This window comes from Carya illinoinensis, chromosome 15 (genome assembly GCF_018687715.1).
Source record: "Carya illinoinensis cultivar Pawnee chromosome 15, C.illinoinensisPawnee_v1, whole genome shotgun sequence".
Taxonomy (NCBI): domain Eukaryota; kingdom Viridiplantae; phylum Streptophyta; class Magnoliopsida; order Fagales; family Juglandaceae; genus Carya; species Carya illinoinensis.
In genome coordinates, this window is record NC_056766.1 from 40765992 (window position 1) to 40790273 (window position 24282).

The 24282-nt window shown below is 31.9% G+C and overlaps 2 protein-coding genes across 8 annotated transcripts in view; both read right to left on the bottom strand.

Moving 5' to 3' along the window:
* Positions 1-24282, bottom strand: part of LOC122295749 (disease resistance protein RUN1-like) — a 101272-nt gene that overhangs the window by 17665 nt on the left and 59325 nt on the right. The gene's annotated exons all lie outside the window — the stretch shown is intronic.
* LOC122295764 (BTB/POZ and TAZ domain-containing protein 5-like) lies at positions 13910-18486 on the bottom strand. 4 transcript variants are annotated; one of them, XM_043105000.1, is made up of 5 exons: positions 18100-18486; positions 17381-17450; positions 16305-16412; positions 14778-14875; positions 13910-14395 (listed from the first exon to the last, which is right to left on the bottom strand). In XM_043105000.1, exons 2-5 carry the CDS (start codon positions 17438-17440, stop codon positions 14386-14388), a joined length of 276 nt encoding a protein of 91 aa, XP_042960934.1. In that variant the 5' UTR covers positions 17441-17450; positions 18100-18486; the 3' UTR covers positions 13910-14385. The 4 variants fall into 4 exon arrangements, with proteins under 4 accessions (XP_042960934.1, XP_042960936.1, XP_042960935.1 ...); XM_043105002.1 differs by having other exon boundaries at positions 14778-14842; positions 17381-18484; XM_043105001.1 differs by having other exon boundaries at positions 14778-14845; positions 17381-18484.

The following is a 24282-nucleotide window of genomic DNA, read 5'->3' on the forward strand; positions in this document are numbered from 1 at the left end:
AATATACAAAAGTAATTATATGGAACGTGATTTAGATATAAATGATATCACTAGTTTCATTAAGATTGGATATATCATCACAGAGCATCATAAAATTATGTAAAAACTTGTCGGCAACTTCTTGGCAATTACGTGCATGTCGAATAGGACACACCGATTTGCATGACTAGGTGGCCTTCACCAATTTTCCTGATGTCAGATCTTCATCTCAATTTGTTTATGGGGATCAATTAATTCAAAGAGATGAATGGAAGTGGCCACTTGCCCACTAGTGTTAGTCTATTTAGCTAATATGACAAAAAAAAAAAAATATTATTGTTTATAAAAATAAGTCTAGATAAAGATATTATTATTGCCGATGTCTACGGATATTTGAGGAGAAAAAATTTAAAATTTATTATGATATTTTTATTTACAACCTCTCATGACGCTAGTTATTGATAACAAATTACAAATAATATGCATAAGGAAATATTTTATTATTAAGTTGGTATATAGAACATACATAGTAAAGTATTTACATATTTTATTATGAGTAATGCTACGTACAGTCTTCAAATGAAAACTGCAATGCAGGTTTAGGTAATTTTATTTTTAAAAATTTCTAAAATTATAAATATATAACTCATAAAATGATATTTTTTCTCATTTAATAAAAGATTGTACATTAATTAATTCTTATTTAGAGACTATAAATATAATTTCTCTTTTATTATTATGCACTCTACAGAATAATTTATACATGAAAAGAGGGCGACGAAATCGCTCTAACTCGAAGTAATCTTTTATTTATCTTATCATGATCAATGTGTTTGTGAAAATTTGCAGTTACGAAGTTTTACAGAGTCCTCCAATGGACATTTGATTAATTCATAGCCTCGCAAAAGCACTCGAAAAGAGCTTTAGATCAAAGCATGATGAGGTAGCCAGCTGGTTTGCACGATATGGTCGATCGATAAAATGGGCTCCACTTGCCAATTGATTACGGATTACTTATAGTGTTATCTGTGATGGATGTGTTTGGATAGATTCTGAGTAAAACTTAAATTATGATATCATCTGATAATTATTACTAGAATTTTTTTTTGGAAAATGCTAAGTTGCCCCTTCCTCATGTCCTTCAAAGTGACCGCTGGTCACAAATAGTTTTTTTTATAATTTTTTTACTTAGTAATTAAGGAAGTGATTTTAAATGTATTGATATTTTTTTTATATTTTTTAAAAATGTTTAAATATATTAAAAAAATCTGAAAAGAAAAAAAAAAAAAAAAACCCGCTGTGCGGTCAAAAGGAGCGAGCGGTGCACTCTGGGCGGTAGAGTAGCACCGTCCTTTTTTTTTTCTTTGTAATGATTAACTTTTTAATTAAAAAAAATAGATAAATAATGTTAGATATAATTTTAAAATATTTAATTTTTGCATACTCATTTTAAGAAAATAAGATTTATTATTAAAAATAATTTATTTATATAGTTTTCATATTTATCAATTTTAAAAAATATATATATGAAAATTACACATTTAAATACTACAAATATTATTTCTCAAGTTGGATATATGATGGCTAGGATGGATTGGATCAATATACATACATATATATATATATATATATATATATATAACAAGAGTACTATAAGAAAAAAGGAATATTGTGCTTCGTCCTAAATATAATCACGTCTAATTATAATATTGTAAATACGAGTCTATTTATACATTAACTATAAAGTTATTTAAAATATCTTGCATGAGTGCTACTTCCATTAATATTAATTTGATAGAATCATTTTCTCTCCAAATTGTTGTATATATGTGCGTATGATGACTTAGGGGCGGTTTGTATATATTTTCAATTAATTCAAAGAGATGAATGGAAGTGGCCCCTTGCCCACTAGTGTTAGTCTATTTAGCTAATATGACAAAAAAAAAAAAAAAATTATTGTTTATAAAAATAAGTCTAGATAAAGATATTATTATTGCCAATGTCTACGGATATTTGAGGAGAAAAAATTTAAAATTTATTATGATATTTTTATTTACAACCTCTCATGACGCTCATCTCTCACTAAAAAAGTTAAAAAAAAAAAAAAAAAGTTACAAATGTGCTAAAGTTTGCTTGGCGCTTTTTATCGAGAGGTTGAACTTTGAAATTGGAAGGTTTGAAGCAATGATAAAATTTTGAATTTAAGGAGTTTAAAATATTATTTTTAATAATATTATTATTTTTAAATTTAAAAAAATTAAATTATTTATTATATTTTTTTATAAAAATTTAAAAAAATTATAATAATCAATAAAAATTTTAAATTTCGGATAAAATTTTTTACCTCCAAACCTGCCTCCATCTGAAAAATCTTCCCCGGAGCCCCCTTTCCTCGGTCCTGCTTTTATTTGCTCTTCAATGCGCATGCCAGCCTGCCATGACTCATGAGGTGACCAGTCTCCCTTGCGTGCTTGAGTCCCTTTGCGTGCATCAGGTTCTTTTCTTTTCCGACGTCCTTTCTGACTTCCCTTTACCCATCATGTCACTTGCCTGCTCCCGTTGTTTCCATGTCTCCTACTCATTTCCTTTCTATCCTCACAAATATAAACTAAAATATTACGTAATGAAGCTTAACAAAGTTGAATCAGCCAATTAAATAGTTGTCAAACAGTTAGATGAAAGCGTTTAAAGCATATTTGTGAATAAATAAATAGATAAATGATTTAAGATAAAAAGATTTCATAAAAATAAATTTATAAATATACCTGATTTTATATAATATTTTATATGGTAAGTTATTTTTATGATAAAGTAAATTAATGTCATAAAATTATATTAATTTATATGAAAAAATAAAAAAATAAAAACCCAAATCCTTTAAATTATAGTCTGTAAAATTTTTAATTACTGTATATAAAAATATAATAATCATAAGAGTTGAGAAAGCTACAACAGAACAAAAGATAAAGCCATCGTAGCAAGGAGTGTACAGTAATAACGTATGACAGCTTTACAAAGAGTAAAACCTTATGGGGCCACAAACTTCTTCAAAACTTCTTCAGCAACTTCTGGTGGTGGGCCTCTTCTCACATGACAGCTAATTCTTTACAAAAAGCGAAAGTGCGTTGGTCATAGAAGGAACGCGGCCACAAACTTCTTCAGCAAGTACTTCATGAATCTAAGAGAAATATATATATATATTTTTTTATCTTAAACGATACGTTATCCTAATTTTTTTGATTATTTTTTCATTTTATTCTTTTTTAAACTAATTAATTTTTTTACTTATTATTCATGCATCACTCATTTTATCGGCAATTACGTGCATGTCGAATAGGACACACCGGGCTTCACCAATTTTTCCGATGTCAGATCTTTATCTCAATTTGATTCTCCATGAGTATCTCAGAAGTGGGTCAGAGGAGAAACTTCTCGGCAACTTCTTGGCAACAACCATAAAACGCCCTTCTGTTGGCATAAAGAACGCGTGACAGCTGTACAAGAAAGCGTATGTCTTGGTCAAAAATTAACACAGCCAAACTTCTTTGATACGCACGGTGGTGGGCCTCTTCTCGAAGTCAATCATTCATTATTTATTTTTTAATCTTTTTAATGGTGTAAAGGATATTTTAAAATAAGAAATATTGTTCTTCTTTTTATTTTTAATCTTTTCTAATCATATATGTTTCTAATTAAATGAATAATCTTCAATACATTACATCAAATCGCATTAAATGATAAAATTTAAATAAAAAATAAGTTTTTTCTAATTCAAAATTAAATTCATTTACTGCAAAAAATAAAAAAAATATATAGTTAAAATATAAATCTCATAATAATAAAGTTTACAAACTAAAATATATAATAATAAAATTCTAACTTATGATATCAAATCATATTAATTTATGAGTGTAGATTTTTTTTTTTTATAAACTTAAAAACACAAATAAATAAAATCACGTATATCATGTCTCCAGGAAAGAATATGATGATATCTTATTGGAAAGTTTCGAAATAGTCTTTTTAATATTTTGAGTTCCAAGATTTAAGAAAAAAAAGTGGGACTCCCTCTGCCTCTTTTTTAAAAGATTTTAGACAAAGGGGTTGCATTTTCATCAACTGGGAATTAGGTTGCTTTTTAAAACTAACTAAGAAATCGTTAAATACTCCTTAAATATATAAATAGTTATAGAATGTGTTTTTGGTTTTTATTATTAATTACTTGAGTTTTATTATTATTATTATTTTACCTTTTGTGTTATTGAGTATATATATTTTGCTAGAAATATATAGTATCATGCATTATATATCTTTATATATATAAAGTGGCTATCTAACGGAATTTTATTGGTTTAACGGTTTTTGTTGTTTTACCGTTAAAACTAACGTCGTTAGTTACATGAATAAATTAAAGTGACTCTCTCTCTCGTCTTAAAAATTCTTACTTTTTTAATCTCTCTCCCAAATTACTTATGAATAAATTCATAATTATTAAAATTTATGCAGCCTATAACTCATGCATTAATGTTCATTTATTTAAGAGGTATATTAGATATTTATATAGATATATATATATATATATCTATATAAATTATATAAATATATATTCTATATTCTATTATATATATGATATTTTATATAAATTATAATTTATATATGTGATTTAAAATTTCTATTCATTCCTTATATAAATAAAGAGAAATGTAAAATAATTAAGTTTAAATCTATTTACCAACTACATTTACAAATACAATTATTTCAATAATATATTATTTATTTATCAATTTAAATTCATTATGAAACATTAAAATCAAATAATAATATCTTATAAAAACCTTAGTATTTTATTTATTTATAAAAATTATATCACTTTTAAAAATAATTGCTTTATTAAACTAAGAAAACGTGGTCTACACGTTGCTTTACAGTTAACGATTTATCTCCTGCACTCAGTTTTGGTTCAAGGTTCTTTTTTTTTTTTTAAATTCTAAATGCTTTAAAACTGATTTAAGTTTATCTTACTATTTGATGTTAGAAATTATATATTTTTTTTCTAAAAGTATTACATTATTAATCAAAAATTTTTCCTTAATAAAAACAATATTAATTCTTAAAAATGATATTTTTATACATTGGGTGAACGTCCCTTGGACGTTGCCCAACTACTAGTATATATATATATATATATGAAAAATGAAAGATCAGAATAAAAGTTGTCATCTGCTTTCAATTCTCAACTGCTTTCAAAGGATTTGAAGTCGATTCATAATACCAGCTCAACTACTTTCTCAACTGCTTTCAAGTCCATTCATAATGATATCTCAACTGGTTTCTCAACTACTTTCAAGCCAATTGAAGTCTATTCATAATTAATATCTCAACTGCTTTTCAGATAAGAGTAATGCTAGGGCTGCCTTCAGTAATAACCGCTGTTGTGATCCTAGCAAAATTTTATATTTATATTTTTATGTTATTTTTCTTTTCAAAATTTTTTAATTTATTAATATATTTTTAAAAAATTAACAAAATATATCAATATACTAAAAATCAATTCTTTAATTATTAAATAAAAAAATTAACGTTGATTTTGAACGGTAACATTAGACGGCATGGTAGATTTATCCTTCCAGCTAAGGCTTTTGGAGTTACAGACGGTGTGTGCATCAGTAAAAGAAGGCGGCAACAAAATTCTTCAACAACTTCCTTTTTCCCATGGTCGTGGGCCGTTTCTCGAGGTCAGCCAATCAATCATTCAATTATTATTATTATTATTATTTCTCTATTTAAGAGTATAAAAGGCGTTAATCTAACAATTTAATCTAACAAAAATAAAATATTATTTTTAATCATATATATTCTTAATTAAATCAATAATCACTTAAAATACACTATATTAACATATGTAACATCACATAAGAAAATTCAAAATTATTCCTAGATCAAAATTAAGTTTTTTTTTTTTGTTAATACTGCAAAATACCATATAAAATAAATTCTTTATTAGAGCAAAGAGTAAAGAACTAAAAATTAATTTACATATACATCTTCAAGTCCACAGCTCCAACTCGTCCCTTTGCCTTTTTAGAGTATTGGCAATAGATTTTTCAACTTCATTTTTATTTTTAAATTTGAAAAATATGCCCTTAAAATCATCTACATTGACTTATTCATATGTAAAATTATAAATAACTAGCTACAATTATTATTCAAACATAAAGACCACCTTTTCATTCTTCAAACTATATTTTTATTATTTTTTTCTCTCTTCCCAACTCTCTCTTTTCTCTTTTTTTTTTTCTCTTCTCTCTCTTTATTATTTTATTATTATTTAATCAAAAAATACATAATCCAATATAAGATTTTTCCTTCATATTCAAAATCAGTCTTTAAAAAATGTAATTTTACATATGAAGATAAAGAATCTATTACCAATGCTCTTAGAACTGCAAAAGAAGCATTTAAATGATGCAAAAGAAGCATGCAAAAGAAGAAAATTGGTGGTCGTTAAGCTAAGTTAACCTAAACTCTTGGTCCAGGCATAATTTCTTATTTTACTTCATTTCTCTTTCCCCTCACTTTCTTTTTTATAAAAAAAGAAAAAAAAAAAGAAAAAAAAGTTAATACAGACTTCATTTCAAACAAAATTCTCATTTAAATAAAAAATATATATATATATATATATATATATATATAGAACGTTGTATATATTTGTAGCAAGAATCCTAAATCTGCTTCATCAAATCTTATAGGGAAAATCTAAAACAATCTTATGGTTTTTATTATTGGATCTTATTTCTATCTTATTTATTTATTATTTTTTTTTAAAAAAAATGGTTATTGCATCTTATAATTTCTGTTCTTTTTGTTTGAGAGTTAAGAGGCCTCTAAATCCTTCGTTTCAAAGCTTCGGTAACTATTTAGTCTCATATAGCAAATCTAAATTATTTTTTTAAGAGAAATTGTCATAATTTATTTATCAGAGAAACGTACATCTATGACTGGATATATTCTGGGATGTCGCCATATCAAACATGACATCATAAATCAAAATAATGCATTTCGTGATTGGTCTGGTCTACACTATTGCTGAAACTCTTTACAAAAATAGGTCCAACAGACATCACTCTACCTAAATAAAAAGTCAACCTCAAATTTCATACAAAGAGAAGGCTCAATCTCTACAGACAAACGTCCGAGTGACAAACTTTTTTTAAATTAACAATAAGAAAAAAAAAATTGTTTGAAAGCAAAATATCATCTTAAGAAATAATTTCACTCCAACTTGAAGGTACTTTATGTCCTCATCATCAAAGTTTCATATACAATTATTGGGAGGTGTTTTTTTTTTTTTTAAAGCCCAAATCTGAATTTCCTAATTACGAGCCCAATAAATAATGTAATTTTCTCCCCAATCCAGATTTGGATTGCCATACGCAATCATCTCATCATGGCTAAAACTTATATTTATACTACTCACCTGGTCACTCACTTCATATTCCAGTTTGCTTAGGGCCATAAAGCTTCCCTCCAGCATCAATATTCCTCTAAATATTCACGTATGTCCACTCGAGATTTATGTCCAGAGATGGATCCACAAACAAATTAGGCACCATTCACATCGAGGTTAACCACTATATATTAATCTATTCAAAATTTGGAATTTCGTTTATTTTGACTTGCATTGAGAAAAATGTGCAACATCAGATTGCTTCCTTTGAATAACTTTCAATTGTAGATCTCGGATTGTTCCACCAGCATTGCAGTTTTTTTATTTTTTTTTATGAAAAGGGAGGAGGGACCCTCCGGGTATATTCAAAACCTCACGTGTGGCGGAGAAAAACCATGGATACAAAAACTCCATATATAACAAAAAACCAAATACAAAATATCAGTTTAACCATCTCGTAGATATGGCAATCCAGCTTTATCCATCTTCAGTAGGCCACAAAGCTTCCAAGGTAAGTCAGAAAAGTATTCCCAGTAGTTAGTGCATCCCTCCGAACCCATTCTAGCTAAGAGATCTACTGGAGCATTTGCTTCCCGGTAAACATGAGTGACATTTACATTCATACTTCTCATCATAACTGCCAGTTCTTCCCAAAAGTCTTCCACATACCATAAACCACAAAGTGATGTTTTCAACCATTTTATCACAATACTAGAATCCAGTTCTATATCTAACTGAACAATACCCATACTTTTTGCCAATTTTACTCCATAATAGACCGCCATGAATTCCGCAAAAGAAATTGTTCCTTGATCCAGAGAAACCGAAAAAGCGCTAACCAAGTTACCTAAGGAATTTCGGATTACTCCTCAACCTCCAGCTTGCCCCGGATTGCCTTGGCTACTTCCATCGGTATTGAGTTTGTATCTTCCCTAGTATGGTCAAAACCATTTGACTACCTGTGGTGTTTTCTTTGTAACCATTTTTGGAGGAACATTTAGCTCTTTTAATATCACCTCATCTCCTCTTTTCAATTTTTTTCCAGCCTTTAATTTCTCACCTATTCTGGTAATCCAAAAGTGAATACTTCTCCAAACCTATTCCATGGACTCGCCGCTGCCTTCCATACAGGTTTTGCATCTTCTCAGCCATAATCTCCAAGTAATAATAGAAGGGATGATTCCAATAAGGTTGCCCATAGTAGAAGATTTAGTAGTAGTATTGAACCAGCTACCAACTATTTCCTTCCAAGACCGACCCTCCCTCACATTCATTCCCACTTGTAAAGCACTTTTTCTCCAAATACATTTAGAAAACTCACCCTTAGCCAGCACATGGTTTAGATCTTCATAAGTTCCATGGTTACAACAGTTGCACTTTGACACAACAGGGATGCCACTTCTTCTCAGTCGGTCATCTACACTCAGAGCACTATGGAGCCCCTTCCACATAGTAGTAGCCATGAATTTAGGAAGAGAAGGATGCCAAACCCAGCCAGCCCAAACATCAATTGGCATTTTGATCCGAACACAATCCCATGGGCTTTTTGTGGAGAATACCCCATCAGGAGATGGGGTTCATACCAGTACATCCGCTCCATTTTTCCTCTTGCCCAAAACCTTCAGGATTTGCTCCACACGGTTAGGACCAACCAACTGATTTATGAGCTCACAATTCCAGCCATCCTCCAGAGTGCATTCTTTGATTTTCAGGGACAAATTTGCAACACTACTAAAGTCATTGCAAAGTGGACCATCCTTCAACCATGTATCACACCAGCAGTATAAATTGCCATCCTTGACTCGCCATCTTGCAAAATGTAGAACTTCAGGAATGCATCGAGAATGCATCACTTTCTAATTGAAAGTGCATCCTACTTTATGTACATAATATTTTGGGGGTAGCGGCAAGAAATAAAGGGAAAATATTTTTTTTATTTTTTATTTTAAAGTTTGTTGAACATATTGACATTATGCGTGGTTATTCCTTTAATTTGAATCATGTATGATTAGAGAAAAAAATGTAAGAGGAAGAACAATATTTCTCTTAAATTTTGGACATGTTTGGATAATGAGATAATATGAGAATTATATCAATAATAGTGAAATGTTTCAACACTTCAAGAAAAATAAAACCACATGATATATGTCATACTTTGTTTACGATAATTATAATTGTTATCACATTTTTATTTACGATATTTTTAGGAGATCATGATCATATCTACTTCATTTGGGAGTATAGGATGAAATGGAATAGAAAGGAATATGATAATTTTCATTAGTGTTGATAATTTTTTAATCAGTATTAAATTCATAAAATGATCTAAAATCAACAGACGAAATATTTTATGATTGATTAGACCCAAAAACATGCTGAAATAAGACGCTCAAAATGAATCAAAGTCCCGTAGGATCAACCCTCTATTGATTATGGTACATGTTCCTTGAAGGCAATTTGTAGATCTTGGGGTTGAACCTCCCTGATATGTAATCTTGGATTCTTGAGTCTAGAACAATATCTTCAAGATCATGTCCTTGCACTAGAACATTATGCATAATATCTATCTGACACGACATCTCTGGAAACAGAATTTCCATACAAGAAGGTCGTGCCACCTGTCTGGACTAATTAGCTTTCACCATCCTCAAGGAAAATGACCAAGACCAAGCTGTGTGTTTTTGAGCAAATGGTGGTAGATATGACGAGCAACATTCCTAAGAAATAAGGAAAAATAAAGAGTGCATTTTAAATTTAAGAGAAATAAAAACCCGAACTCTTTAAAGTTATAATCCTTGAAATATTTACCTCAGTTCACAATCTAATTTCTATATTATATTTAGTTATTGTATTGTAATTCCTAATAGGGAGATAAAAGATGAGAAAGTTGAAATGAAAAAACATGACAATGACAAAGAAGGCTAGAAGGTAAAGTAGACTTGACGATCATGACAAGGACTGTACAATAAAAACGCGTGATAGCTTTACAAAAATCTTATACCTTGGACACAAACTTCTTCAGCAACTTCACTTTTATTCATGGTGGTGGGCTTCTTCTCGGGCCCGTCATTCATTCCTAATAAGTGATTATAAAATTAAATTTATAAATTAATATAATTTATATGAAATGTTAAATTTATTTTATAATAATTTTTTTAATAATATAATATATTATATTAATTTATAAATTTATTTTTATATTATATCATATTAATTTGCAGTCGTTTGCACTCCAGCTGGTCCTCAACAGTCGGTAGTAAGAGGACAAGGGGACTTTGGTTGGGTTTGGAACTTTGGTGGCACGTCGCTTGGAAGGGGTACTGTAGGCCCCCCAATGTTCAGAATTTTTATTCGGAAATTTCGAAATAGTCCCTTAATTTATATATATATATAATGTCTTTCTTTTGACGCCTTGAAAACATTTTGTGTGTACACATATAGTTTCTCTTAGAATCTTGAGGGATGGTATATATCAAGTATATATCAATTTTAATAACTTATTGGTTCAGGAATTAGATTGGAGAAGCTTCTTGGCAGCTTCCTTTCTTGTTTTATTTATTCATTTTCAATTTGTTATTTGGTAGCCAAGATCGAATTCAATTTTTAAAGTCTAATGCAAATTTAGAATTAAGTACTTTTTATAACTTTTTTTTATAAACTAAATATTTCCATGTAAAGAACACCATAAACTAAAATATTATGCAATGAAGCTTATCGAAGTTGAATCAACCAACCAAATAGTTGTGATCAAATATTTAGATCAAAGCGTTTAAGCATATTTGAGCATATTTGTCAATAAATAAATAGAGAAATGCTTTAGTTACAAAGATATTCTATAAAAGTAAATTTACAAATTAACGTAGATATAACATAACATATAAAACTATATCAGTTTATGAATTTATTTTTATGAATCTCTTTATAACTATAGCACTTCTCAAATAAATATAACTTTAGTAGTACTGTATTATAAAGTTGCATAGGTGATGGAAAAATAAAAAATAAAAATCCAAACCCTTCAAAGTTTTAATCCATGAAATATTTACATCAATTGACAATATACTTTTTGTGTTATATTTAGTTATTATATTAGGGGCTGTTTGGATTTAGAAATCATTTCATCTCATCTCTATTTTAACAATATTTTAGTCAACTTTCAACTATTTCATCTCATCTCATCTAATTATCCAAATAGTGTAATTCCTAATAGAGAGATGTAAAGATAACATAGGAGTTGAGAAAGCTGAAATGAAAGTGAGAGCTCAAATAGGTTATGGAATGGCGCTGGCAAATGGCAATGGCTAAAAGGGGCTAGAAGGTAAAGCGGACTTGACGATTATGATGAGGACTACAGAATAATATCGCACGTAGCTTTACAAAAGAATAATGATACATTTTCACATATGTGTTGGCTGCTTCTTCAGCAGCTTCTCTTTTATCCACAGTGGTGGGCCTCTTCTCGACGTCATTCATTCATTTTTAAGATGTGACTAGAAAATTAAATTTATAAATTAATATAATTTGTATGATATATTAAATTTATTTTAATATAAAAATAATTTTATAATTTAATATATTTTATTATACTGTATTAATTAATCTATAAATTTATTTATTTTTACATGTTAGAATCCGAGAACTCAAAGTTAAGCCAAAGTGGCTGCAAAGATTTGTGTTGATAAGAGGGGGCATGGTTTGCATTCAGCTTATCCTCAACAGTCGTAGTAAGAGGACAAAAAGACTCTTGTTTTTGTTTTTGTTTTTTGTTTTTTGTTTTTTAACACACAAGGACTTTTGGTTGGGTTGGGTGGCATGTCGCTTTGAGTTTGAAGGGGTGTGACCCCTCAATGTTCACAACTTTTATTGACAAATCTCAAAATAGTCCTTTAAGAACATTCAGGAAAGATTATGGCTATTTTTAACAAGAGACTGAAGAATGTTATTTGGGAGATGCACATAAGGTTTTACCTGAAGCCCAGTAGGAAAAGTTAATGTATTCTATAGATTCCGTTGTACTCATTAACGTCAGTCTCATCTATGATATTGCAAATTCAAGTAAGGATATATACATATATATGTCCGACACTCTTGAAGAGGGCTTCTAATCTTGGTCTCTCTGTTGAATATGCTGATCATTACCATCGTCTTGGCATCGATCTCTTTAAAGATTGAATATGATCCATAAAATCGTCATTCTTGTGTATAAGATGGACTCCGACACTTTCAAAGATTGCTTCCTCTGAATAACTTTCAATTATAAACCTCATATTGTTATGCGAACATTGCACTTGATATCAGTTTCTAATTGAAAGTGCATCGTACTTTATGTGTACGTAATATTTTGGGGGTAATGGCAAGAAATAAAGGGAAAATAAATTTTTTTATTTTTTATTTTAAGTTTGTTAAACATATTGACGCACGTGATGCATTTTAAGTAGTTATTCCTTTAGTTTGCAACATGTATGATTAGAGAAAAAATGTAAGAGGAAGAACAATATTTCTCTTAAATTTAGGACATGTTTGGAAAATGAAATAATATGAGAATTATATCAATAATAGTGAAATGGTTCAATACTCTGAGAAAAATAAGACCATAGAAATGTCCTGCTTTGTTTACAATAATCATAATTTTTATCACCTTCTTATTTACAAAATTTTTACGAGATCATGATCATATCTACTTCGTTTGGAAGTATAGGAGGGAATGGAATAGAAAGGAATAGGATAATTTTCATACATTTTGATAATTTTTTAATTGGTACTAAATTTATAAAGATATAAAATCAACAGACGAAACATTTTATGATTGTTTAGACCCAAAAGCATGCTGAAATAAAATGCTCAAAATGAATCAAAGTCCTGTTGGATCAACCCTCTATTGGTTATGGTACATGTTCCTTGAAGGCAATTTGTAGATCTTGGAGTTGAAACTCCTTGATCTGTGATTAGAACAATATCTTTGAGATCATGTTCTTGCACTAGAACATTATGCGCAATATCCATCCGACACTACGTCTCCCATAACAGAATTTCCATACAAGAAGGTCGTGCCACCTGTCTAGACTAATTAGCTTTTCACCATCCTCAAGTGAAAATGGCTAAGATCAAGCTGTGTGTTTCTGAGCAAATGGTGGTATATATGACGAGCAATATTCTTAAGAAATAAGGAAAAATAAGGAGTGCATGTGTTTTAGTATTTTGTACACAGATTTAATATGCATGTCAACACAAAGTAGGATCACATATAGACCTCACACCACCATATTGAGTTGTCAACTTTGGAACAAAAGATGAATTATTACCAGATCTGGCCATGTGAAGATCAAAACTAGCTTTGTATATATTAGTTTTGGGAGCACGATTTGAAAGTTAATCAAGAACAAAACAAGCATTTTGGGTAATGAATGAAAAAAAACTGGTAGGTTGATCATTCATGTTATGAGTGGTTTGCTCATTCATGTTGTGTTGTCGATGGCAGTCAGATTCAAGTTGTAATCATGTTCATAGGTAGAGGACATTTGAATGATCTTTTGTGTTCTCTACATGCTTATATAGCAAATGGACTATGCAACTTTTAATGTATAATGAGCTTGAATTACAAGAAAACTCAACATTCAGACCTTACTCATTTAGCTTAAAAGGTTGATCTAGAGCAAAGTACTTTGACCAACATGATCTCCAGATTCTGAAATCCCTTTGTCTAGCATTTTCTTGCTGTAATATTTGGCATGCCATTAATAGTGATCTCAACACTAGGAAATGAAAGAGGTCGAATGTAGAGCGCTCAAAATTTGCTTTGATAACAGCACACAGAGCTATTCCTCTGATCCCATCCAACTATAGATCACTCCCATCAATATCTATTTCACATGATTCAGTATTATTTGAAGCCTCCTTACAGTGGTTGAACCACTCAAGAATCGTATCTCCCAAAAATATAATGCGGCCATAATAGTCATTTAGATGTCCCTGTCAAACATATATCACAAAGTCTGAACCATAAAATTATAAATAAAAACACACAAACATGTAAAAAAGAAAAAAACACAGACATGTCATGACATTCGAGCAATTCAATCTATCTTAGTGCTCTTAAGTTGCTGATTTTGAATTGTAACTTTTTTTGGAAGGAAGCTCTAAAATTTCTTAAAGTTGCAGGCAATCCGTCAATACAAGGTGCTTTAATCCAACAACACTTTTGATAGATGTGGGAAGACTAATGGTATCTTCCAAACTACAAAGGTAATATACTGCCTTAAGGAGACCTGATTTTGATTCAAATGTGGCAATGAGAGTGATTCTCTACTTGATGAAATTTCATATTCATTTGTAGACAGAGCATAATGCATACCACACTTCCACCTTCTTTCTAAGCTCACCAAGCCCTGAACAAGCTCCAAGAGAAAGTGTCTTTAGCTGCTGCAAATGAAGAATGTAATTTAGATGTTCCTGCCAATTCCAAACATATATCACAATGTTTCAACTATAAGATTATAAATCAAAACACACACAAACATGTAGCAAAAGAAAGAAACATCAGAGATACAGAGAAAGGGGCAGGGGAAGATGGAGAGAGAGAGAGAGAGAGAGAGAGAGAGAGAGAGAGAGGGAGAGAGAGAGAGAGAGACCACAGTCAACAAAGGATTTTTCGCATGATTTACTATATTCATAGACATTTCATAGCAATCGAGCAATTCAATCTATCTAAGTGCTCTTAAGTTGCTGGTATTGAATTGGAACCTTTTTTATTCTTCTAGAAAGCTTTCCAATGAGGTGCATCCATTAGCATGGACCTGCTCTATATTGGGTGGAAGCTCAGAATTTCTTTAAGATGCAGGCAATCCATCAACACAAGGTGATTTAGTCCAAAAACACTTTTGATGCATGTTGGAAGACTAATAACATCACTCATCGATAGATATAGATCTTCCAAACTACAAATTAAGTAATATAGTGCACTCATCAACATGATAAAAACCCCAACAAGTGCCCACCACCAACTAAATCTCACCCATGTTGCGGAAAGGTCGGTCTCATCTATGGCTATGCACACCCAACTCCAAGTTTTAAATCCCAATCTTCATTTTAAATCATCATCAGCCTCCTCCAAGTCCACAATGCTCAAGGTTGAAGATCGATCTTTGTGGGTTTAGAAAAATCATGAATAAATAACGATCTTGGAATTAGAATAGTAATAATGTGGCAAAAACATTAACAATTTGCATGATTTATATCGCCGCAAATAGTCTTCATTGTCTTCACAAATGTATACATACCGTATTGCCAGTAAAATATTTCCCGGTGATTTTTTCTCTCTAGAAAATCTTAGTTATAATACTGAATTTTGGTTGGAAAATCTTATTTACCGCAAAAAGCCTATGAAAACTAAAAAAGATCTTACAAATGAATATAAAAGAAATTTCTTCTGTATCCATTTGTTAAATTTTTTCTACTTTTAATAAAGGGAAGCATGCGATAACAAATATAAAAAAATTAGAAACAATTTATAATTAGTAATTACATAGAAACCAAGACATGACAATTACAAATAAACATCCCCAAATTGTGGGTAAGAGAAGAGGGGGGGGGGTTAATATTTTCTCTACAAACATGCAATTACATCTAGCTTAAAGTTTGAAAAGTTTATTCTAGGAGAAGCAAACTTCTTTTCATGAAGAGCTCATGATTTCCATGAAAAGAATGGTGCTCTATCTCCTAATCCTTTCTTTAAAGTTCCTGAAAAGACGGTATTTTCCTGTGTTAGCTAGGCATATGTTTTATATGAATATGGATCCAAGAAACTCCGATCTCTTAAACACATACGTAGCTATGTTATCAAACTGGAAGGAAAGAAGCACGAGGAGAGAGAATGGTTCACCTGCACAAAAGGCACCCTAAAAACATCATAACTAGTACAAAGCCTGGAGTTCAACTCCAATAGCTGCCACATTCTTTTACAACGAACGCAGCATCCAGGGACTCTCAACTTGCACAGCAAAATCTTGTCAGAATCTCAAAGCATTTTTAGCATGCACATAGATGATGCTATATTATCTAATCACAAATTTATGCTATATTATTTCCATCATCGAGTAGAATCATCATAATTAATTGCCCAATTTGATTTCACATTACAACAACATCAAAGTTGATTTGACATGCTTTGCTCACTGCTTCTTGTAGAATGTGAATCATCCTCAACTAAAATGACTCTTCCATTCAAAGGATACCAAGCCTATTTTGTTCACACAATTTCATCCAAGACCGAATCCTCACCTTTTAAAATATGCGCAAGTTAATATAACTATACAAAACTCATTGTTATCTTACATGTAAAAACCATTAAAAAGGAAAGCAAAATTCTGGCTATGCATGCTGAACAAACTAAGATATTCTGAGGCAAACATTTTTCCTGAAAATTCTTTTTTCCAGCCGAAGGATGGAGGAGGTAGCATCATCATATTCTTGAAAAGGGGTGCTCATGCTCTTCAGAAAGTATAATGCTTTAAGAATTAAAAAAATCAGTAAATTAGGTCAGAGTTTACTAAATGATATACATAAACTTCCTTGATGATATATATGACAATCCACTTGTGTTAGAAGATGCAGGGGATAAAAGGAGCAAAAAGGGTACGTTTTAGTGATAGAAAACGTTTTCACTTGTGTTAGAAGATCAATTATGTTAAGTTTTGGCCTAGTCTATGCCACCTAATCAGTTTAGAAAAGATCGGTTCGCACGCTTTGGTGATAACTCATAAGTATTTATCACGACCTCTAATGAAACCAGAAAACATAAAAAGTAGAAAAACTCAAACATAAGGTTAAAGATGCAGCATTGATAGAAGAACAAGTACTCTAGAAGTTGGAAAAAGATATAAATAAGTGATGTTATCAAACTGGAAGGAAAGAAGCAAGAGGAGAGAGTTGTAATCATGGGATCATGGGAACACTGACCAGGGCAAAAAGCTTTGATGTTGTTGTTTTTGCATAGGGTAGCATCCACTGGTACTTCATCCTACTTTCTCTACATCAAAATTTAAAAAAAAAAATTAAGAAAAGGAAATAACAAAAGAATTGCTTTTCAATGCCTGGATTGCTCCTCCTTCAGTGCAGCAGTCTCCCCTTGTAGATTGTTTACTGTTTCTGATAACTGTGATGATCGTGTTCCCTTAGCCATGTCGCAGGAACGTGGCTCTGAGACCAATTTGTTATGTTCAAGGAAATGTATTTAGGTGAATTCTGGCAATTCGAGGAGCCAGACCCTCCAATTTTGCACTCGGCAATATGAGTTTCAAACTGATAATTTTCATTCATAATAATCTGGCCTTTTGTAGCGTTTACAAACTTGCAATTAATCAGGAAATAACTGACCCACTTCGCACGGACTAGTGCGTCAACAAATAACAACCCACTAACCAATCATGACTCATTAACTATAACAGCCCATTGACTCGGTTTAGACTCAACTGAATTAAAGAACATACATAACCGAAAATACCGTTTAACAGTTTTAAGTAATTACCTAACATACGTAGCCCTACTAACACTTAAACAATTTAGGCGTGTAACTTAGAAGAAATCACCAAACAACGATAATCAAAACAAGTTCCAAACGGCAACCAAAAAACAACAAAAATCTTTTTCCAGAGAAAGCAATAACCCAAAGAACAAACCAAAGGTAAGAGAACTTTGCTGGTCTTCGACAGTGGCATCTGCTCCACGATCCAAAGGCGCAATGGCTTCAAGCAGCTCCTCCTTGAGAGTCTTGGAATCTTTTCCTTATTTCAGGAAAGCAGGAAACGAAAGAAATTTTGGCTATTCATTCATAGGGTCGGAGGTGCTTGAAAGGTTGTGGGTGATGGCCCATGGGATTGGCTGGAGTTGGGAATCATAAGGCAGTTCGAGGAGGCTGAGAGAGAGAGAGAGAGAGAGAGAGAGAGAGAGAGAGAGAGAGCAGATGGCAAGAGAGAATGGGAGGAGCAAAGAGAGTGAGGGAACCGTCAGGAGTTCAGAGGGGGCGAAGAAGAAATGAAAAATATTTGAACTTTAGGGATTAGGTCTTCCCCTTTTTCGTATTTAATTGTGATCTTTTTGACGCGATCTGGTGTTGCCGCAAATAGTTAAATAATCGTTGCAAATAAATAATATTAAAACTAATATCTTCGTAAAAGACACAAAAGTGTCAAAATTGATTTTTTTATTTTTTATTTTTATTTTCTTTTCTGTCTAAATTAATTGCAGCAATGTGCCTTTTGTCGCGAAAACTATATTTTTGTGACGAGTTGCTAATCGTTGCAAATAAAATATAGAAAATGTGGTATGCTTTTATGCGCTGAGAATAAAACATAGCAAAATGATTTTATTGTCACTGCAAAAATAAATACAACTGTTCATTTACCCAAATCGCACCTTTAACGATGGAAAGTTGCAACAACTAACAAGGTAAAATTGGCAGCCAAAAGATGAGTTTTTGCATCAATTTGTTTTGGGATGGAAATGATTTGGTCACAAAGCCCTATATTCTTGTAGCTAGTTGTCAACTTCAGAACAAAACTAGCATTTTGGATAATGAATGAAGAAAAACTGGTAGAGGTTGATCAAAGCTATTCATCTGATCTCATCCAAATATAGATCACTCCCGTCAATATCTATTTTACATGATTCAAATTTCAATATTATTTGAAGCCTCTTTACAGTGGTTGAATCACTCAAGAATCGTATCTTCCGTAAATATAATGCCGTCAAAATAGTCATTTAGATGTCATATCAAACATATATCACAGTCTCAACCATAAAATTATAAATAAAAACACACAAACAAGTAAAAATGAAAAAAACACAGATATGTCATGACATTTGAGCAATTCAATCTATCTTAATGCTCTTAAGTTGCTCATTTTGAATTAGAACTTTTTTTGTGGAAAGCTTTCCAATGAGATGTATCAATCCATTAGCACACCTGCTCTATATTGGATTGACGCTCTAGATTCCTTAAAGTTGCAGGCAACCGTCAACACAAGGTGCTTTATTCCAACAACACTTTTGATGATATGGGAAGACTAATAGTATCTTCCAAACTACAAAAGTAATATACTGCCTTAAGAGACTTGATTTTGATTCAAATGTGGCAATGATAGTGATTCTCCACTTGATGAAGTTTCATATTCATTTGCAGACAAAGTAGAATGCATACTGCACTTCCACCTTCTTTCTAAGCCCACCAAGCTGCCCTGAACAAGCTCCAAGAGAAAGTGTCTTTAGCTGCTGCAACTGAAGAATGTAATTTAGATGTTCCTGTCAATTCCAAACATATATCACTTTCAACTATAAAATTATAAATAAAAACACACACAAACAAGTAGCAAAAGAAAGAAACATCAGAGACAGAGAAAGGGGCAGTGGAAGATGGGGAGAGAGAGAGAGACCTCAGTCAACAAAGGATTTTCCACATGATTCCCTATATTCACAAACATTTCATAGCAATCGAGCAATTCAATCTATCTTAAGTGCTGGTATTGAATTGGAACCATTTTTATGCTTCTAGAAAGCTTTCCAATGAGGTGCATCCATTAGCATGCACCTTCTCTATATTGGGTGGAAGCTTAGAATTTCTTTAAGATGTAGGCAATCAGTCAATACAAGGTGCTTTAGTCCAAAAACACTTTTGATGCATGTGGGAAGACTAATAACATCACTCCTCGATTGATATAGATCTTCCAAACTACAAATTAAGTAATACAGTGCCATAAGGAGAACTGATTTTGATCAGAGGCTACCTTCATAATTCAAATGTGGCAATGAGACTGATTCTCTGCCACTTAATGAAGTTTCAAACTCAATTGCACCCATCAACATGATACAAACCCCACCAAGTGCACACCACCAACTAAATCCCACTCATGCTGCGGAAAGGTTGGTCTCATCTATGACTATGCACACCCAAGTCCAAGTTCTAAATCCAAATCTTCATTTTAAATCATCATCAGCCTCCTCCAAGTCCACAATGCTCAAGGTTGAAGATCGATCTTTGTGGGTTTAGAATATTAAATTATGAATAAATAACGATCTTGGAACATCAATGAAAATATCGATAAATAGGAGAGAAAAATATTTCTGAGACCTCTTAAACAATCTCTTGAATAAATTTAGATTCACTTCTATCATTGCAAAAGGATTAAAAGAAAAATCATGAATTAGAATTCCTCTTGTTATAAAAGATATTATTGGTCGGGTACGAAGATGTTACATTCATATCCATGTCGAATCCCAATCCTCCTATGGGCTGGGTTGGCCATAAGTTAAGTACTATATAAGGAAAATGATCACTAACAACTGTTAAAAACTTATGAATTTTAAAAGGAGAATCATATCCTAGTTGACTTGAGAATGCTACTATGCTGCCCTAGTTATACCGCTCACTTTGACCCATTGACTTGGCACCAAGGTGCCATGTGGTTTATTAAAAAAATAAAAATAAAAAAATATATTCAGAACAAAATGGAGTTTGAAAGGACAAAAGGAGAGAGACTGAAACTCTAGGTTCCATCTATTCTTTTTCATGTTTATGTTTATAATTTTTTAATAAACCAAGTGGTATTGACAGCAAAGTGAGCGGTATAGAACAACATAGTAGCATTTGTGTTTTGAAAATGTAACAATTTGCATGGAAGTAGTTGTTGCAGTCTTAATTTCCATTGGTGGTAGCGATTGGACTAAAACTTGTCTTTGCTCTCAAATTCCAATCTTTTGACATGAGTGGCCTCCCTGTTTCTTTAGCAGTTTTTATCAAACTCAATACTTAAGATTTTAGAAAGTAGTGGAGAAGCAAAGCCATGAATTTTGTCATTCTTTGTTCACTGTTTTCTTCAGTACCTGGCATTTATGTGTTAAAAAAATACAAGAAGATAATCCCACCCCTCGCCCCCCCCCCCCCAAAAAAAAATAAATAAAAAAACTACCGCCATTTGTTGATTTGATTGTTTATACTCTAGGATCTTCCTCAGCTCTTCAAAATACCATGTGGGCCCACATTTATTAGAAAATAAAAGGATGGAAAGCCTTGACCTTTTAATGGCGCCCTTTAAAAGTTAGAGATGAAATTCTTATAGTCTCGTCATCTATATAAGAATTGATTTCTTTTTTATGGAAAGCACTGTAAAGATGAGTAGTAAAATTATTGCAGGTATCCTTATCTGGAAAGCTCAAGCATGCATCGTAACTCCATTGAAAGTTAAAGAAGAGGAGGAGGAGACTCTTGGGAAGGCAATCGAATAAGTCATTTTGCATGTAAAGTAATGATAATCATTGTCTCGGTATCACTTTGAAAGTTGAATACTATTCATGAAATCATCACTCTAGCAAACCATCCCCTCCCCTTGCCTTGGCTGTATCCCAATAGAATTTGCAGCTATGTATTGCAGCCATACACGATGTGGGTCCGTTGAAGTGCGAGTCGAGATAGTTATAGGAGTGAAATCCACCGTAAAGGTTCCCAAAACAACGCACAAAGCTATTGCCACGATCACAGCAATTGCTTGCAGTCTTTCAAATGAAGCTGACACAATCCAACAAGTCCTTCTATGCATGGAGGAAGGCTAACAATACCACTCTTGGATAGATCCTAAATAAATTCTTTGATTTTGCAGATGGAGAAACAATATTCTGTATACATGGCATATTTGATGAAATTTCATTTTCCTGTATACATGGCATGGATTGTCCATTATGCCTCACCTCCTTTGCAAGATTTACAAAATTTCAACAATTCATGAAGCCAACTTTCTCTAGAAGTTCCAACTGAAAAATATTTATTGGAAGAAACACAAGGCTTTTGCACCCATTCATAAATATAACAATTGGAGCCCAGTGAGGTATGTAATGGAGGAACATAGCTTTTGTATCAATGTACCCTCTAAGTTGACATTGTTCAAATGTTTCATTTCACACTCAATTTCGGGGAATTTTTCAAGGCTTGGACAACATCCAAGTTTAAGTAATTTTAGAAATCTCAACTTGAAGCTTCTTGGCAAATTCTTTAGATCAGAGCAATTATCAAAATTCAATTCAACAAGTTTATCCAAAAATTCAACAGAATCACGATCTCAACTAAATTTTTACATCCAACGAGAATCAACTACTTTAGATTTGGGCACCTTGAAAGATCCAATATTTTTGTCAAGTATTTACAGTTCTTGAAATTCTTACTTTTAAAGTTAAGTTTAAAAAGAAGAAAATAAAACAAATAAATTAAACTATTAAAGGAAATTTGCAGCATACCTTAAAGGAAGACAAATCTACATGTTGAAAATAAAAATACATACCATAGATAACAATGTCATGCCGATATCTCTAATCATGCTTCTTTCCATTCTTAAAACAAAGAGTTTCCGTCCATGAAAATTTGATGGCAAAGAACATTTGGGTCAATCAAAGAACTCTCAACTCATTGGAGAGATAATTCAATCCGTCACAAAAACTTGCATTATGGTTTATTAATATTCTCAGTTTCTTCATCTTTGCAAGCACGTTGGGACTCAAGCGTATCATGCGTTCTATTTGCTCGGTACCCTAGTGAGAGAATGCACAAGCATTGTATCAAATACTGTAGATAAGTTTCCTAATATAGTTCAACACCTACTAAAGTTATTATTTTTTCTATTTTTTTTTTAAATATTGTAGCTTCAATTTGGAAAAAAGAAAAACTGAGAAATAAAAATATATTTCTAAAGTGAAACATACCTTATTTTCTTCAAATATGTAACGAACATCTTCATGAGACCATAACCTACTTCGTCTGCCAGGTTCTTTGGATGATTCTTCCCGAATAATTTCTTTACCCATATCCTCAAGTAAGTGATGCATCATCAAGGGGTCATATCTTATGAGGCATTTATCAATGAGGTTTTTGATACCAAAATTTGGAAAGAAACCACACTTGCGTAGTATTTTAGGGACATATTTTCTATTTTGTCCTTTGAAGAAACATGCAATGTCAAGGAATATATTTTGCTCATAATCATGTAATCCGCTGTGATGATTCATAATCATGTAATCCATGTAACTTATTTTGAGTATTTCATAGTTCTTTTTATTTGGAATTTTTTTGTACTTCTCCAATTCGTTTTTCCAATAATGTATATCTCTTCCATGTAGATTTGAGCCTACCACAATTAAAGTGAGTGGAAGGCCACCAGCATATTGCAATTCAAGTTTTGTGAGTTCCACAAAACCATCATCAGGTTTGTCACATTTGTAGGCATGCCAAGTAAAGAGCTTAACATCAGTCAATAGGATCCAATACATTCATAGGATATTTCAAACCAACATCATGCTTATCTAGTAGATGCTCATCTCTTGTTGTTATGATTATTCGACTACCTAAACCAAACCAATTGCAACTTCCACATAGTTTTACTAATCGGTTTGAACAATCAACATCATCAAGAACCAAAAAAATCCTTTTACGGATTCCAATCTCTTATCAAACTCAATACTTAGAAAAAGGGACAAGAAATGGAATTTGAAGTATAGTGGAGAAGCAAATTAAGCCATTGTATATATGTTGTCATTAATCTTTGTTCCCTATTTTTATTCGTCGAAGTAATTTTTTTTTTTTTCGATAACACTTCTTGTAACTTAGATTATAACGGAAGACTTGAGCATTACAAGTGAAACTCCCAAAAAAAAGTGACGTGGCGCTAGGGATTTTTTCTCTCAACTTTGAGGCGATCTAGGGTTCTCGTGCATGGTGCTGGGCGCCGGCCCTCTGCCATCACCGGCTGGCTGTGGGAAGGAAGGGGAGATTTGCACGAATCTGGCAAAGGGACATTTGGCTTCTACGGATGGGAAGGCTGTGA

Coding starts and splice junctions, on each gene's coding strand:
- LOC122295764 (XM_043105000.1), bottom strand. CDS start 17,440: ATGAAGTACCAGTGGATGCTACCCTATGCAAAAACAACAACATCAAAG. Junction 16,413..17,380: donor CATCAAAGCTTTTTGCCCTG/GTCAGTGTTCCC, acceptor TTGCTGTGCAAG/TTGAGAGTCCCTGGATGCTG. Junction 14,876..16,304: donor TTAGGGTGCCTTTTGTGCAG/GTGAACCATTCT, acceptor TGGAATTGGCAG/GAACATCTAAATTACATTCT.